Raw genomic sequence first — 19,444 nt, 5'->3', positions numbered from 1 at the left:
ACAATGGGAATATATGGTACAGTATCTTCTGAATGTGTGGCATTTTCTCTCACATAGAGTAAAGAAGGTGAATTTTTATTTTGTTAAATTTAGCATAGCTTATTTTAGGTTTATTCGTTCACTCAATCAGATGAAAAAAATGTTAATTAAAAATCCTATATGTTAAGCAGACTACTAAAATTAAAATATTGTACATTCTACTGCATGTCAGCACTGCAAGCACCAGAAACTGAGGATGCTCTCAGCCATTGGTCAAATGGCAGATCTTGTAAGCCAATCAGGAAAGGAATTTTCACACTTATCCTTATTTTGCTCAGTTCAGAGAGTAGCATGCAATGAAGTAAAAACTATTTTACTTAAATAACCTCAGCATGAGGTCGAACTGACTTGTTATGTCAGGAAGCCATGTGACAATGACTAAACACACTTATTAGGAAAACCCCTCTGGAGAACAAAAAATAAAAAATAAACCCTGCAAAGCCAGCAGGACACACTGCTACAGCAAGGACACCTAAAAACTGGAAGAATGACTTTCAAAAGCTGAACTAGGTGCTCCTGCAATAAAGGGCCGGTCACACTACACTTGTCTCTCCATTGACTTCCATTCATACATATACTGCGGAGAGCATAACATTATATTACGGCATTTCAGTGTGCATAGAAATTTTGAGTGCAGCCTAGAAGTCAGATTGTATATGTTTAGTGTTCATAATTCATTAAAATTAAATTTTATGTTTATGCCACCATGCATATTTCATGCACATTCCATGAGGCCTCAAGATAAAAGAGAGATTTTGCATGTTTAATGAATAAACTCAACTCAACCATATATAATTTTAGTTTTATGTGATACACCACTTTAATAGCCATAGTTTCAGTAAATATGCTATTAGGGATGGTGTGAGAAAGTATTACTGCCATAAATGATGTTTTGTGATGATTCAATTGTAAATTTGAGTAAATATCAGTAATATTATTATCAATAATTCAATCTGTGATTGTCAACCAGAGTAATGCTGAAAATAACTAAATACACAGGTAGCTCCCAACAAATCTTCAGTTATTTTCTCTTAAATATATTTATAGTGAACATCACAGACAATTGCTTGTCATGAAATTTAACTTAACTTGAAACAAAGCAGTTCTTGAAGATTTCTTTCCCTCTTAGTTGCCTCTTTTTGTAATGTTGAGATTAAAGTGAAGCTTAAAAAAGCTGAGTGAATCTTTGAAGCCTTTGAAGTTTTTTTTTTTTTTCATCTGTGGCGTTTGACTTTGCTGCTGCTGTTTTTGCACCTTTGGAACAGAGGCAGCGGGAGAGAATTAGTAGTTGCATTATCAACTCTCTTTGTGACTAGACCTTGCTCTCTGACACATCACTCACAGACTCATTTCCCCCTTAATTAAACCAGAGAGAGGAGAGTGAAAGAGAGAGAGAGAGAGAGAGAGAGAGAGAGAGAGCACAGAGGAAACTGGGCAGGGGGGTGCTGACAGAGATAAAGAGACAGAAAAAGTTGGGGGCAGGAGCAGGTGGGTATAGATGGGAATGAGAGAGGGGGATGAGAGAGTGAACACAGTCCGGAGAGGAGAAGAAAGTGAGAGAGTGAGGAGGAGAGCCATTGAAAGGAGGGGGAGCACGATTCTATAATGGATTCGACCAGTGACTCAGCAGTCTACTATAAAAACATGTATATGCTCTGCTGCTACAAAGGAATCCTTATAACAGGCTCTAAAATATAACTATGAGAGTCTCAGCATAGACACAGCAACTGCAGTTATATGACTTATTTAAGATTATCCAACTATTTGTTTATCTCTTATTTGCATTTGATGTTCAGTCAGTCAGCTCTATCTTACAATATGCAATGTAGTACACTGAGCTTTGATAAAAATAAATTTACTATAAAACAATTATCCATTTTATTATCCATCGTAAACACAAGCAATATGAGCAAGACATTTTCTTAGAGTGAGTGAAACGTATTTTTATTAAGGGTCAGTACATTACAGTGCATAAGCTGATCACAACCTATTTAACTAAAATAAATGGACATGAAATATTAGATTTTTTTATTAACTGAAGAGACTGCAAAATGATACAAGAAGTGAATCACTAGCACTATTTATAGACTAGAAGTGATTCTAGTAGTCATTATACAAAAATATTGGACTGCAGGATGCTGCTATCGACCAACCAGAATCAATTATTCTAGAGAGCCGTATGATTTGTAAAATGGATGAAAATCCATGAAGTAGTAACAGGTTTGACCTGTTCACCGTATCAGTTTTATATTGCCTTGTATTTTCCTAAGTCTCATTTCAACTATTATGTTATTTCTAACTAATGATCCTTTAAAAGGTGCACCCAAAAATACAAATTTGCTGAAAATTTACTCACTCTCAGGCCATCCAAGATATTGATGAGTTTGTTTCTTCATTAGAACAGATTCAGAGATCTGGAGAAAGCAATACTATGGATAGCGGTTTGAAATGTAAAAACCATCCATCTTAATGATGGATTTGTTTCTTATAAACATGGAGCTTTTTGCTTCACAAGACATTAATGAATGGACTAGAGTTGTGTGAACTACTTGTGGATTATTGTGATGTTTTCATCAGCTGTTTGAACTCTCATTCTGACGGCACCCATTCACTACATTGGATCCATTGTTGAGGAAGCGATGCAATGCTAAATTTCTCCAAATCTGTTCCAAACAAGAAACAAACTCATCTACATCTTGGATGGCCTGAATGTGAGTTTGTTTTTATTTTTTGGGTGAACTATTCCTTTATATAATGTAGTAATATTAGTTAATATTCTTAAATATTATAATTTTTACTCTTATTGTCAATTGCTACTGAGAAAATCTAGCTTTTTATGTTGCACAGTTTGAAAACCCCTGCACTAAATATGCACACAAGATCGAGTTGTTTTAGATCTTCTGTTTTACCATTACTCATCATTACTCTTATTTGTTTTTCATGCATTTTCTATTCTGGTGACCTTAATCCTGCTGTTTTTATTTAGCATTTACACAAAAGTTTACTTTGGCTGCCTTGTCACTCCAGCAGATGATATTGTTCTAGTTGCTCATTACGTCCTGTCTCATTTGTCCTAGACGTGCGTGACCTATTTTTCCACAGAGGTTCATTCAGATTTCTCTCTTTCGTTGCTCCACTGAGTCTGTTGAGTGAAAATGCCAGACTGCAAGCTTGATAATTTTGGAAAGTGATATTCAGTCTGATAATTGATGAGTGGCTAGATTTGAGATGGGTGGCAATCTTGATAAGTGTGTGACCAAGGCTTTCAAATGCCCTTTAGCACAGATATATGTCAAAAGAAATATTGATGCATATTGATCCATATTGAGTCAATATTCAATTGAGTCTCTTTATACAGGACTGTAGTTTCATCTCAGACCCTTTCATTCAATCTAAAAAAATATTACGGGTAATTAAAAAAAAAAAAAAATTCAAAATTCAAGTTTATTATCAAAAATATGTATTAATATGTTTGGATAATCACTAAAATGCACAGGAGCAACATCACCAGTATAAAAGAATCTAAAACTATGCCTGCTGTCATTCTCTTTCTGAGTGTTATGGGGGCAGGAAAGGGTTACATTGATCCCTTGGGCAGTAGGTTGTAGCACTCAGGTCAAAGGTTAATTACTACCTAACGTGATTTGATTCAAAGTCATGTAACATCAATATGCATTTAAGTATATGTACGCAAATGTAACCACAGTGGAGTTTTAAGTAGACCCAGTCCAAAGTTGACCCAAAACAAATGTTTCATTCTCACCTGGGTGATAGTGCAGAGAATAGTTTTGAGCATGCCTGTGTGCATTAGGCTGGAATGTGATATTCCTTCTAGATAATTAACAAGACGTCTTATACTTCTGAATGTGTACTGTACTTTCGCTCTCTACATGCATGTGCAAGTATAGTAGTGATGTCTATTTGCTCAACTAAAGGCTGTGATGTTTGTGTGCACAGCAAACAACTGATTTTTGTTTGCACTGTAAAAAAAAAAAAAAAAAAACTCATAAAAAAAAAAGATGCAATGCATGGCAGCACAGGGTGCCAAACGTTTGCTATTAATGGGAATAACGGTGATGCACCATGAACTGAAGTAACATGTTTACGCAGCAACGTGATAAATGGTACATTGACCATAAATGAAATGTTTATAGTGTAATCTGAAATTACATGTTTTGTCTGTGTAATTAAGAAACATGCAGAGACCATTAAATTAAATACCATTCTTTGACTGAAAATTTAAATAACATTTTAGAACCCTTATTTAATGAAACATGTTTTAATTGTATGTAAAAACATGGTTAAACATTTACTTAAATAAACCAGTTTTGACTATATATATACATAACATGTAAACCCATTACTTAAGAAAGCATGTTTTGACTGTAAACTGAGATCAATTTTAAATCGTTAACAGATTTCGACTGTAAATTGCAACAACTTGTGTCAGCCAATATTTTAAGAAATGAACTGAAATGGACCATAATTTTTAATTACATGCACAGCACTTTATTTTAAAAATTCCACCCTAAGTTTAAATGTTTCACTTGTAAAAATGAGTTGCAATGATTTGAAATATATCATACATGTGGTATCATGATTATGGCTTACAGCTGCAATTTTACATTAAGCTATGACCATTTTTTTTAATCTGTGATATTTTAAGGCTGTTAGTTATAGTGTATCACGTAAATATGTCACACTCACAAAAATGAATTTATTACAGACAATCAATATTAATTTGTCCCCCTCTATTTTCATGTACCGCAATAAAGTTTCTGTTGTAAATAACACCAATCTTACAAACTTAAAACAGCAATACCAACATACATTGCTTAAAAGTATCACTAGGTTTTAACACGTAGTAAAATATGAAATAATTAAAACATTTAAACTTATTCCATTTAATAAATTAATAAATAAGTAAATAAATAAGTTTTTGCAAGTCTTCCACATACAAGGGTTTGGACAGACCAACAGGTACAACTCCAATTAATTCTACATCTTGGTCCCTTAAGAAAGAGAAAGAGAAAGAGAAAGAGAAAGAGAAAGAGAAAGAGAAAGAGAAAGAGAAAGAGAAAGAGAAAAAGAGAGAGAAAGAGAAAGAGAAAGAGAAAGAGAGAGAGAGAGAATATTTAAACATCTCAATTGTAAGAATTTAAATTAGTCCCCGGCTATATCATAACTATAGTTACCTAGCTGGGGACTACTTTCCGGCGCTGTGTGATATCATTGCGCCTTATTATTATCCTAGCCATATCGGCCTAGAAAATCGCAACTTTTCATTTTCCGTCGGTCTTAGTACGTCGGCGACGAGGACTCAGTATGTTTTCAGAAAAACCACATTCCTGCGCCTGATCGCCTCTTTAACGAATGATATGCTCTGCTCTGGTTACATTCATGCAGCAAGGTGTTTCAAAAAGTGCTGGGGACAAAATCGCTCCTTGGCAAAACGTGGTGGGGACGTCTCACCCGTGCCACCGCAAATTACGCGTTTTCCAGTAACACATATTATAATCAGTTAAATAGCTGACAAAAAGTAGGCTATTGGTGTCAATGTATGCGTTTTTATGGAATTTCCCAGTACCTATCAAAATGTGATATTACTGTTAAATTCTTCTGTTTTTTTCTCTGTAAAAATACATTTATTTTTTACAGTGTGGTTTTCAGTAAACATCTTTAAAACGAGAATTTTGCAGTATCTTAACTTTTTGTTATTATTTTTAAATTGGCTAATATTGTGTATAATTTTGAACATATATTGAACTTATGTTTTAAGCATAAACATTCCTTATTATTTGTTAAAATGAAATATATTCTTTGAAAACTTCTTAATAAACTGGCCCTTTGTCAATTCATTTGGAAATCAAACAGAATTGATTACAACACCCAGTAAGTTGAATTTTGAATTAATATGAGTGGAAGAACAGTGACACTTGGTCTACAAAATCAATTGGATGAATGGATGGATTGACTGATTGATTGATTGATTGATCGATTTGAATTGAATTGGAATCCAGCTTCTTGTTTAGAGTTCAAAATTGATCCTGAAATAAAAGTGATATAAATTTCTTCAAATTTGAAAAAAAATAAAATCGAAATGTTGCACAACACTGCTTCTCAGGTAAATGAATCTTGTTCCAAAGATGTTTAGATTTTTACTGGAAAACGGCAAAAATACTAATTAAGACAATGATTTTTGCAGTGATGCACTTGCTCATTTGCATCATAGGAAGAACTGTGGAACAGATGAGTTGTTCTTACTGCATGATGACATCTGATGTGTCCAGTGAGCAGACGTAATGACCACACTTTCAAAATAAGGACATCAGGCCTTGTAAAAAAAAAAAAAAAAAAAAAAACAGTGTTAGAACATGCAGATTTGAATCTTGCTACAGAATGAACGTTTTCAGCTGATTGCATTATAACATCTGTGTGTTATTGTTTGGAAGTGGGGAAGACTGCAGCGTGTCATGAAAGCTATCAGTCTTACACATGGTGCAATAACTTCTATGTCTCTTGCTCATTCTCTTCTGCTGTGAGTAGTGCAGCGTTCTGGTTGGTGAGTCAAACCTGCCTGCTTCTGATCATTTTCATTCTAGGCTTAGTAGAACACAAGTGATGGTGAATGAGTGTGTGTGATGGATTTAAGCGAAGACTGCTGTAACAATGCTTAAGCTTCATAGATCTAACACCAGATTAGTCCTCGATGCCTTCACCTGCACGTTGCCATGGAAACATGGGGGTTCTCTCTCCATGCGTCACCTGTAGCTTCGTTTTTTTCACAGGGATGCTCACGTTCATGTAGAAAACGTATGAACAGGTGAAAATGGATGTCCTCAAGCCACATTGTGTCATAATGCACACGCATTTGATGAATGATACTCTGATTCACCCATGACATTTCTCTTTGTGCTTCGATATATTTTTTTGTTGGAAGGTGTTTCCCAACCAAGGGTACTTAAGCAGGTTCCTGGTGGTAATTTGTTTCTTAGTTAAACCTGTAAATTAGAAAGTTAAGAAAAAAAATATTAGGGCTGTTAAAATGTTAAAATAATTAATTGAAATTAACGTCATCATTATTTGTGTAGGGAATGTCTTAACACATTTCAGTTCCTTTTTAATGAAACCTAATATAAAATCCAATAAAAATTTCATGACTTTTTTTTCAGAAGAGTAGGGCATTATTTTGATATATGGTATGAACCACAATATGGACTAGTGTCTGTGAATATTAAAATGCAAAAAGACTTCCATTTAAATATGAAGCCTGTATGTTCTGTGTGACTCGGTGTGAATGTGTGGCGCAGAATATAAAAAAAAACAAAGATCATTTTTATTAAAACTTTGATAATTAGATAAATTGTAAATGTTTCATTATTTCAGTCAATTGGACATACTTTCTGATTACTAAAGTTGAATTTAAAGAAATTGTTCATCCAAAAATGAAAATTCTGTCATTAATTGCTCACCCTTATGTTGTTTCAAACCCGTAAGGCCTTTGTTCGTCTTTGGAACACAAATTACGACAATTTTAATGAAATCCAAGGGCTTTCTGACCCAGCATAGACAGCAACGCAACTACCACGTCAAGGCCCATAAATGTAGTGAGGACATCATTAAAAGTCCATGTGACATCAGTGCTTCAACCCTAATTTTATAAAGCTATGAGAATACTTTTTGTGCGCAAAGAAAACAAAAATAAAGATGAACGAAGGTCTTCCGTGTGGAATGACATGAGGGTGAGTAATTAATGACAATTTAAATTTTTGGGTGAACTTTCCCTTTAACATTTCAAATGGATTAAAAAAAAATTTAAAAATGGGGGGAAAATAAAACAGATTCCATATAGGGCCATTGATTCCACTGACTATGGCTTTGTAGTGATTGTATTTGTGCCATGTAAATTTCACTCTATTTTGTTAGAATAGTTCAACCTGTTTGTTAAAACAAAGTGAAATATTGATCATGGCTCAAATATGCACCTACTTTACAGTTTTACCACCAAATTTCAGTCTCAAGAACCTAAAGTGTGTATCACAGTACATGCAGTACACAGATTCCTGGTTTATTTAAAATCTTATATAACTAAAAAATGATTTTCAGTGTCATTGAGGGAGTCAGCTGTAAGCTGCGAGTTCACTTTGAGAGTAACAGTTCTGAATGTTTCAGTGAGTAAATCTGATTCAAACAGTTAACGAGTGATTCCAAGATCGTTCTGGTTCAGTAAAAAGAGCTGGTTCACAAGTCACTGTGGCTTGCACTGTTTATTGAATAACATTCAACATATTGAAATTTCCTATCATGCGACACTGAACAGACGCAATGGCGCCTCGATTTTCATTTATTGGCAAGAATATTTGTTTCACATATTTGTGTACTTGAGCGTTATATATGGAACTGTGGGGCTACCTGAAACAAAAACGGTGAGGAAACACTCTAGAGCACAAGACTGGACCCAGAAAGTCATGTCTGACGTCTGCAATACATACAGTATCTCTTGCAGAGCTGATGTAGCATTTTTATGTTACCAGGGTGTTACTGGCAGATCTCACCCTTAAGGGCTGCTCAGAGGGAAACTAGTACCTTGGTGCCTTCTGCATCTTAATGAACCGCAGCTTGCAAGATTGTGTGCGTGTGTGTTTATGTGGCTCCGTTTGTGCCCACAGGTGAAACAGCAGACGCCTCCACTGCAGTGAAAATGAAGCTGCCCAGTGCTGAAACCGTGACCCACTCCAGCTCGGCCAGATCGATGGAGTGCAGAGCAGATCTCTGCCAGCTTCACCCTGCTGGCTCCGCAGTGCTCAGCTCCACACTCTCAGCCTCTGAACCCTGTCACTGATATATGGGCACTTACTTCAACACTGCATGCCGCTCAACCCCAGTGCGTTAGACCTGACTACAACACAGTCATACATTAGTGATATTATCCCTGGAGGGTTCATAAAAACTGCTTTTTCACAGACTGCTGGAATGACAACAAGACAATATAATTTCTTTCCTCTCAGCATCTGGTTGTGAGATTAAAGATTAATGTCTGCCATCCTCAACAGCGCTCTTGCATATGCCTGATTCAAATGTAAAATGACCACCGTGGTGATTAAATTACTCACTGTGTTACTGAATTATCACTGGTTTCGAGACTATTTCTTGCTAATTTTAAAACCAATGAAAGTAACCTGGAAATGTCTTTTGTGCCTGCATTTGTGTTGTTTTGTCAAGTTCCCCTGGGTGGGTATGAAAATAAACTAAGGGCAGCAAGTAAAAAGTGGACAAAAACACCACGCTACAAAGAATAGAAGCCAAATGCAAAGTCTAATTGCAGAAAAATGCTCAACAGCAAGGTACTTGAACTTCTGCCATTGTTTTCTATCGACTGAAATTGTACACCAACACCTTGGGAGAGGAACTTGAGTAAGGCAATCAAACCAAAACAATCCCTTACTCTACAAAGACAGCAGCTGTACTTAAGGCTGCTGGTAGGAAAATGTGGGCTTATTAAATGGTAATAATATTTCACAATATTAGTGTTTGTATTGTATTTTTGATCAAATAAATGCAGCCTGGGTGTCCAGTCAGCTTTAATTATGGTTTTTCCATATTAGCACTATGTTCACAGGTTGTGAACATCTCCATGTTCCTTCACCTTACAATAATTACCCTAATAAACCAGTAATCAATTATTGCGAATGACAGACTGTACCCCTCACCAGTTATGTGTAAGAAAGTTGCTGTATAAAAGCATCCGGGGACTTATTACAATAAAACAGTCACAGCGTATTCAGCACACCGAATTAAACTGTAATTCACAGTCCCTGTGATATTGTAACAGCACTAATACCTATGTTTATATTACTATTCTCTGCCTAGTTAAAAGTATGCAGATTCTCAGTCCCTGAACTGAGAATTAGTGGTCTGCAGGAACATCTTAACTCTGTGTCAGGACAGACCTAGCCGGCTGTGTTCAGTTTAGTGGCCTCTGGCAGTGGGGCAGAGCTGTGACAGGCACTGAATAAAACACAAACACAGCACAGGCCAAGCCTGGCCAGAGCTCTCTGTCTCCCTTTGGTCCCAGGAGGAAGAAGAACGCTGAGTAAGCTCGGTGTGGGGGTGTGTATGAGTAGAAACACTGCAGTGCTGCAAGGAAAGACTTTCAACCCAGAAAACAATGTGGACGGGGCAGACATATCATTTCAGATGGAGCAAAACAAAGTCTTAGCACAGTACTACATGACAAAATTTACAAAAATAACACATACATACATTGTAATAATTAGTTTAGAAGTCACTTATGCTCACCAAGGCTGCATTTATTTGATCAAAACTACACTAAAACAGTCAATTTTGAAATATTTTTACAATTTAAAATAACTGTTTCTATATATTTATGTTTGAATATATTCTAAAATGTTATTAATTCCTGTAATTCCTGAAAACTACATTTTCAGCAGCCTTAAGTTTCACATGATCTTTCAGAATCATTCCAATATGCTGATTTGGTGCTTAATTATTATTTGTGCTTAGTTATTAATAATGGTTATTATTATCAATGCTGAAAACAGTTTTTGCTGCCTAATATTTTGCTATTTTTTCCTAGGATTCTTTGATGAAATTAAGTTCAAAAGCATTTATTTGAAATAGATATATTTTGTAACATTATAAATGTCTTGATCAATATAATGTGCCCTTGTTAAGTATTAATTATTCAGTATTAATTTCAGTTTTATATATTGATAATAGTAAATTATTTAAATTATTTTAAAAAATATATATTTTAAATTTTAATTTAAAAAATAATTTAATAAATAATAATTTAATAATTATATATATTTATTTGCACAGTGTGTATTAAAGGGTTACTCCACCCCAAAATGAAAATTTTGTCATTAATCACTTACACCCATGTCGTTCCAAACCCATAAAAGCTTTGTTCGTCATCGGAACACAATTTAAGATATTGTGGATGAAAACCGGGAGGCTTGTGACTGTCCCATTATCTGCCAAGTAAATAACACTGTCAAGGCCCAGAAAAGCATGAAAGACATCATCAAAATAGTCCATCAAACGATGAGAACACTTTTTCTACGCAAAGAAAACAAAAATAACAACTTTATTCAACAACAGTAATCGAACAAAGCTTTTACGGGTTTGGAACGACATCGGGGTAAGTGATTAATGACAAAATTCTAATTTTGGGGTGGAGCAACCCTTTAATTGTGGTCATGACAAATCCTATTAAATTCAACAATGTACACGAGTATTATGATGAAAAACAACATCAATGGAGATTAATCGACATTCATGTATAAATGCAGATACTTCTGCACATGAAAACACAATTTGCATGTGCGTGCTCATCACTCTTGAAAGATCTTGTTTACACTAAAGCCGGGAGCATTGATTTTATAAAAAATTCACTCCTCCATTTGCATCCCTGACTCACCCCACACTGCTCTGTGTCGTTACCCATATCTACAGGGATGAATGTCACTGACGGGTTCACACTCACACTATCGCACTATAGCTGTTGGTTTTGACCATTTATTTTGTTATGTAACCATGCCCAACAGATCTTGAAAGCATAGCAATATAATGATCTAATTCGGTGGTAAACGCTGGTATCAGCAGACATGAGCGCATTTAATCAGATCCACATTGTACAAATACAATACACTTTATCTCTGTTTTTCAGACGCCACTGTTGACATTTTAAACAGAGCTTACTGACTCTGCGGTTACAGTAAACGTGTTATTGCGTTGGTTTGATGTGGATGTTTATTTCTTTACCACTGTGAGAATCATTTACATTCATTAGTGGTACATTTCTATTGATTTTTAAACTAACAGAATACATCAGGGAATAAATCAGAGAGACTGTTTATGGAAAAAGACTTACAATGGCAGCTACGATTCGTAACACATTCAATCTATACCTGTAAATTTTGAATGAAACTTCCATCACATGATTATTTTAAGGAAGTTCAAAATTCGACTCTAAACAATCACAATTGTTTTGGCTGCCATTTTACAGTACTGTACTGTGCTGAGCTTTAACACTATAGTCCCTTAGGATCTTGGAACAGCCATCCAAACCAGACACTGTTCATATGTTAGCACTGTTGCGCCATCTGATGGCCAAGATCCAAGCATTTCCTTGCAGCAGAAAGAATCTAGAATCTGCCTTGAGGCCAGCGATAACTGGTGCACGTCACTTCAATCTGTAAAGCATAGAAAATAAAAACAGCGTTAACTGCAAGTCTTTCTACTAGTCAGTTTCAATCACACATTTCTACAATAACTATACCAGACATTGTTAATCAGCAGTTAATGTATCCGATTCTTGTTAAAGCATGTGGATAGAATCGCTGGGTTTTCTGAGATAAACAACATGAGGGGTTTTGCGCAGAGCTGCCTGTGGTGAAAGGCCTGTACTCAGCATGCCCGACAGACGCTGAGACACGGAGGAGACAAACTGCATGCCAGCATGTAGGCAGCAGCTCTCATCTCTGCCTCTCCTAAACACATAATCAATCTTACTTAACGGGCCTCCCTCTCTGATATGACAGAGAAACAGCCGTGAGACATGCGGTATTAATCCCTGAGTAACTACAGCATAAAACAGACTGCATATTAGAATGTTACCTAAACTAAAGTGCTGATACCCATGGAAAATTTTGAAGCTATGATTCTAGGGATGTGCACAAGTACTCTGAGGTGACAAAAGTAATTGATAATCTAAACAATGATCAGGTATTATCATGTGTGCATTGACTTTGTGCAAAATTTTAAAACGGTAACAACTGCAAAATCGACTTAAACAGGAACCTAGTTTTTAATTTTAATTTTATAATTACAACAGTTTTCATCAACATTCAGGACAAAAGAACTACTGTATATAAAATGGCAAGTGCTCATCTAAGAAGATCTTAAGAAGATATTTAGGACTTTCACTTAAGAACATCCTTACAAACTTTTAACAATTTATCTAAAGAAATTTCTTGACTTCTTCCTTTAGAGAATCGAGAATCTGGTGTCTAGATGGCCCAGGTCCCTGTTTTTATGGAATTTCCTGTCCATTTTATTATCTGCCAGGTGGAAATTGTTTGTGTGATCACTTAACAAAAAGTTAGAGGACATGCCAAAGTTTATTACTTCTGTTCTGTGGGGTCTGTGCAAATCCGTAACCCAAAAAATGTGCAATAATAATAACAGCGTTTGCCTTAGCAAGCAATGATATGTCTACATTTTAATCTCAAACAAGACAAGGTCTTTACCTTTCAGTCAGTGAGCACAAACTCCACAGACTTCTTCTGAATGTTTTTATTGAATGGCATCTTGAAGTCATCAAAGTCCACCTCAAAACTGAAGCGCTGCCTCCTTCTTGCTTTCCTATCCATCAGCTCGATGGTGGACAGCTGATTTTGCCATGTCTACAACAAATAGCAAGAAAAAAGGAAATCATAGCCCAATGAAAATAAATTTGCTTATCTGCTTCAGATAGATAGATAGATAGATCTGCATAAAATGCTTCTGAAAATGTGTAGTTTTGGCCTATATTCAGGCTTTCCTGTAGCTCAAATAGTAGAGCATGGTGCTAGGAACGCCAATGTCATGGGTTCGATTCCCAGGGAAAGCAAGAGCTGATAAAAATGTAAAAACTGTAACTTGAATGCAATGTAAGTCGCTTTGGATAAAAGCGTCTGCTAAATGCATAAATGTAAATGTCTATATAAAAGGTATTCCATGTACTTCAAAGGGTTTTTGAGAATTGGTATTGAAAATTGAAATTAAGGTATGTGAGAATAAGGATGCATTCTCTGTGCGTATACCTATGAATGGTGTCCAGCTTACCGTTCTTGGCACAAAACTGATGTCCAATTTGTTGAGCTTGCCTGTAGTGATCTGAGTGCTGTGCACGATAACACTGTCTTTCTTCATTGCTTTCTTGACTGCTGAGTTCGAGGAGGCTGTAGGAGTGGGAACGGTGCCCTGCTGAGAAGATAAAGCACCAACACCGTAATCAAGAGTGGACGTGATGACACATTGACAATGGTGTGACTTTCAACAAAGGTTCAGTAGAGTTTCTCTGAGCACATTAAAGAGTCACGAAGCCGCCAAGGCCTTGTTGGGGGGTAATGTGACACGTCTAGACTCGTTTACTTACTTTTTGCTTGGGTTTTCATTTGCTGTGTCATCTCATTTTCCATACCAGATGGTTTTTATCTCAGCTCTTATGCTGTTTCAGTTTTATATTTGAAATGACACAGCGATTTTAAAATGAGAATTATTGTGAATAGTACTTGCCAAATACGTATGTAGTGAAGAAAAATTCAATAAATAATAATAATAATAATAATAATATATTTTTATTTTCATAGCACCATTCCAAAACCCAAGGTAGCATTACAGATGTGGGGAACAATAAAAAAACCCCAATGTAAAAAACATGTTTCTACATAAGAATGAATATTGATATTGCATTGATAACCTACAACTATGAGACACTTATGGTGGCAGAATAAATTTATCATGGATAAAAAATATGCAAAATAGCACATTTATACAATAGCATCATTGATGCTGTTTATCCATGCCACTGGTGTCAGTATAAAGTCCAGGACTACTGTAGCATTGAATCAAACCAAAAAACTTGAATCTTTAAATTATATGTACGGAGAAATAATATTTATCCATGGTCTCATATTATGTTTTAAGATTTTATTCAATACTGTAATGCATAGCTAGGTAAAATAGCTTCTCAATGAAGAAAAAATTAAGTGCGGGGCTTGATTTTGTCAGGAATTTATTGGCTCGTCCATATGTTGAATATGTTGAGTTACATACAGTACACTTGTTCTACCTTTTCTTTTGTAGAGCCAGGGGTTGAGGCTGGCGTTAGTTTGCGGTGGACTCTGACAGGCTGTGGCTTTTTATTCTCCTTAGGTCTGGGTAGCGTATTAATCTTAGCCTGGATCAAATCCACCACCCTGAAGTCTGCATAAGCGTGGGCAACGTCCAAGCAGTTTTGCTCTGCAATTAAAAGATTAAAAGTTTCTGACTCAAATGACAGCAGAGCCAAAGTTGATCAATCTCAGAGATTTAATACACTGTAAATCAGGGGTGTTCATAAGATTCCTCCAGCAAAGATGAGGTGGCATTGTGGGAATGACGTACAAACAGTCTGGACTGAGATGGTTATGAAACAGAAAAGGTGTTCATGGTTTGCACACTTGAATAGATTTATGATATTCTACAACTATCAAGATGTTGAAGTTGTATTATAATAGTTCTTTGCTAGTAAGGGAACACTACCTGTCTTATTTGCTGCATTGACCTTGGCCCCAGCTTTGATGAGGTACTCCACACAGGACGGCCTACAGCTCTCAATGGCTCTCATTAGGGGAGTGGAACCATTGAGGGAGGGCGTGTCCACAGAAGCTCCCGCCTCCAGCAGCAACTGTATGATGTCCAGCTGTCCTGCATGACAGGCGTGGTGTAGAGGTGTCCAGCTGAACTGATCGCATGCATTCACATCAGCCCTGTGGTGAGATTATCGTTTGGATGTCATTTTTACAAATATGCATATTCCAAACCTGTATGACATTAAAGAAGATAATTTGAAGAATGTTGGTAACCAAACTGTTTCGATTCCAGTTGACTTCCTTTGTATTTCCCATTGATTTCTAAGTCAATGGGAACCAAACTGTTTGGTTACCAACATTCTTCAAAATATCTTCTGCAGAAGAAAAAAAAAATCATAGATTTGGAATGAAAATAGGGTGAGTAAATCACCATTTTTGGGTGAACTCGCTATCCTTTTAAGTCAGTTCTTGTAAGTACATTAAACTTACCCATTATCAAGAAGGAACTTTGCCACTTCGTAGTTACCACTTGCGCATGCAGCCATGAGTGGTGTCTTGTAGAAGCGATCTTTCACATCTACAGGAATCTTTTGGCTGAGTGCCAACCTGAGAGACTCAATATCTCCTGTTTTAACACAGTAGTTCATATTTATGTATGTCTTTTCGGGCTCATCGATGTACCATGCCGTATCATCTTCGATAGGATGTCCTGGTCGATGGTCCCGATCATATCTGTGGGTGTCTGTAGCATGCTGGTAACTTTCAATCATAAAATTCGGTGGCCCACCATCATCACGCCGATGAATGAGATCAGGCGGGACAGTGCAGATGGGCATAGGTGCATTGAACTTAGTCTTTTTGGTCTTTCCTGCCTTGGTTGCCTTCTTCTTCTTAGGCCCATAAGAAGCCATAACATATGTCTTTGGAATATATTTGAGACCTTTTAGAAAATCACTTATATTTATAAAGCCCTCTCTTCTCTTATCGAGAGCAAGCAGAAGAGCATGAATTTGTTTATCATCTAGAGGAGTGTGAAGGTCCTGAAGAACAGACACAAACGTCATTTTGGACACCATTTCTATTCCCATGTAGCCGTCTGATGCTGACTCGAAAGCACTTCTCAGTGCATTCTCATTTTCATGAGACCAGTCGTGAAGCGTCAAAGCCCATGGTTCATTTGTGCCACCTGCTCCTTTTGAGAACTTTCCATGCAGTCGTTCAGCCTTCTTAAGCTCTTTGACGGTGGCTTTGTGACCACAGTCCTTAGCGATCTGACGGGGAAGCAGACCTTCTTGGTTCTTCAGTTTGGGATTGCATCCTAAAGTAGGAATTTGAATCTTCAAGGCATCAAATATAATATTTCAAATCAAGTTAAGCTTGTTGCATAACAAGAAGCATGACTGCTTTTATGGTAGGGCTGCAGGATTTGGGAAAAATCTAATTTTTCAAATAAATATTGCGCTCCTAATTTTTGGGAGGGTTGCACATTTTTAATTATTATTATTATTATTATTACTAAATCTTTTTTTTAACAAAATAAGAAATATTATAATAATATAAAATCAAGTATTAAAGAAAAAGAATATAATAACAATCATAAAATTACTTAATTTCTTAATTTTCAGAAGAAAACCGAAGTGGGACCTTAAAGCTTCTCTTTTGTTGACAATAGCCGGTTTATGAGCACTGTTCATTACAAGTTTGTGAATTAATTTGGTGCATATAACTAAAGTAAATGTACAACCAATAAAGAAAAATAAAAAATACAGAGAATTATACCTTATTTTGTTGTTTTCAGGTATAGTCAGTTGTTTTACTATTTATATCCTTTTTTCATTGAGAATTTACAGCAATCTGCTCAAAAATAGTTATAAGCAGCTATTCTCCCCAGGTTTAATGATTCTGTTTGGCTTAAAATAAACTGATTTACCTCTTTGAGCTAGAAATCTGCAGCAATCTGTGTAGCCACCAGAGGCAGCGAAGTGCAGCGTTGTATCCCCCTCTGATGTTACCACTCCAAAATCTGCTGCATATGCAGACAACACCGTAATGATCTGGAAAAAAAGCAGTAATGATAATCACTTGGAGAAATACGTAAGCTTATAGCCAAATGCTTGGAAAGTTTCATTCAAAAACAGCAAATTGTATCACTCAACAGAAGTGATGCTCACTTCAAAGAAGCCTCTTTCAGCCGCAAAGTGAGCTGCATGGAATTGCTTCTTATCTAAGGCATTGACGTTTCCTCCTTTCTTGAGAATGGCTCTCACAAGATCTATTGCTCCTGCTCTGGTGGCCTCCATCAGAGCTGTCCGACCAGTTTCCTGGGATATCATACAGGCAAAATCAATATACAAACACCCAACCCATCAGCAGTCTTGAGTTTACTTAGTTGGTGTAATTCCATGATTTGTGAGCTCAAAGTGCTTTGAAGGATGTCATTTGAAGATCAGTTTAAGCTGCAAAATCAAATGTAGGTAAGATGTAAAAGCTTCTTTTAATTATTTAAAAATGGTTTTAAATATACTTTAAAGTAAAACATGTGGCTGTGTGTGTGTATATACAAATATATACACAGACACTTCAAATATACAAGATTTGAAGTATTCTACACATTCAATTTTGGAGTTCATTTATGAATTATCCAACATTTTCAAACCTGATTTGCAGCATTGGGGTCTGCTCCTCTCTCTAGGATACTGAGACACATTCCTTCACAGTCCTGAGCTTGTTCACAGGCCAGCAGGAAAACTGGCATCCCAGTTTCTGAAACATTGTTGACATCCGCATTGCCGTTTAGGGCCACCTGGAGGCAGCGCATGTGCCTTTTTGTAGGGTGGATGCAGTAGAAGAGCAAGCCTGGGAGAGAAGCCAGAGTAGGGATTACTCAGATCAGTTTACACACTAGTTTTACTGGATGTGCCCTGATCTGTAATTAGATCTGCATACAGTAAATCTCCAAAATGGCAGGATGCTGCCAGTCATTGATGATCCCTGTTGACTATGTGGTTGCTGTTAAATTGTCTTATGAAGAATAATTGTTGGTAAGGTGTCAAATACTGGAAGCCTTATTAATATCTAACCCTAGCGAGAAAGATAAATATTGTATATTGCTAAATAAAATTGAGTATTCACAGATAAAGTCTATACAGTACATTGATATCAAACCCGGCACTGACAGAAGCTTATAACACTTGCATGCATATTTATATGGACAGCAATGGATAAAAAGTGGCAGTTAAACTATATTATAAAATAAAATAATAAAAAATGACCTTTCCCATCTTTGTCTACAAGTTTCATGTCTGTGTTGTTCTTGGCCAATAGAGACACGATACGGTCATATCCGAGCTCTGCAGCCAGCATCAGGGGTGTCCGCCCCCTCCTGTCCTGCATGTCTGGACGGGCACCTTGAGCTATGAGGAACTCCAGCATGTCGGGTTTGTTGCCCACCGATGCCAGGTGCAGGACCCCGTTCCCCTCGCATGGCTCAGTGAGATTTATGAGGTCACGAACACCCATGTTGATTAATTTCTCTATGTACAGCTTATCCCCATCCTGGACAGACTGCAGTAGCCGATAGATCTGCAAAACTTCAAGCCTTCCCTTGGCCAGGGTGCATGACATCATGAACCTAAAAATCTAAAAAAAAAAAAAAGTTAAGATAGCATTTGTAGGGTTTTTCCCCCTGTTTTCTTTCCCGTTTTAAATGCATTTCACTTGAAATTTTAATCAAGGTGCAATAGTAGGGCACAACATGGCTGAAAGAGTTTCCTTGAGAAAGGAAAATTTAAAAGCAAAAAAGAACAGTATATGAAACAGTAAATTATGAATAATTTACTTCCATTGTGTGAGTATATAATCATGTAATCCATTAAAAAGTAACTGACTATGAGCATTTTATTAAAGGTGACGACTTACCCAAGGGTCTGATGCCCTTTAACTTTAATATGTACACGATTTTTCAAAAACACATTTCTTTTTGTGCAAATAATGTTCCTACATGAATATTCAATAAAAACAATTTTTTCGACCATGTGATAATT

General features: G+C 36.4%; 2 protein-coding genes across 2 annotated transcripts in view; one reads left to right on the top strand and one right to left on the bottom strand.

The window, feature by feature from the left end:
• Nucleotides 1-9,162, top strand: part of LOC306843942 (saccharopine dehydrogenase-like oxidoreductase) — a 47,542-nt gene extending 38,380 nt beyond the window's left edge. The window contains exon 11 of the mRNA XM_079375689.1: nt 8,709-9,162. Within this exon, the coding sequence (XP_079231815.1) occupies nt 8,709-8,881 (173 nt within the window). The 3' untranslated portion in view covers nt 8,882-9,162. The remainder of the gene's footprint in view (nt 1-8,708) is intronic.
• Nucleotides 9,163-13,316: 4,154 nt separating this feature from the next.
• On the bottom strand, nt 13,317-19,028 carry ankef1a (ankyrin repeat and EF-hand domain containing 1a; the record flags this gene model as incomplete). Its single annotated transcript, XM_079375684.1, has 9 exons — nt 13,317-13,469; nt 13,891-14,031; nt 14,900-15,069; nt 15,352-15,578; nt 15,891-16,719; nt 17,332-17,455; nt 17,573-17,722; nt 18,058-18,257; nt 18,674-19,028. 9 exons carry the CDS (start codon nt 19,026-19,028, stop codon nt 13,317-13,319), a joined length of 2,349 nt encoding a protein of 782 aa, XP_079231810.1.
• Between the last annotated feature and the right edge of the window lie 416 nt (nt 19,029-19,444).

Source organism: Barbus barbus (assembly GCF_936440315.1).
Source record: "Barbus barbus genome assembly, chromosome: 24".
Taxonomy (NCBI): Eukaryota; Metazoa; Chordata; class Actinopteri; order Cypriniformes; family Cyprinidae; genus Barbus; species Barbus barbus.
This window is presented reverse-complemented; position numbering and strand designations above follow the sequence as displayed.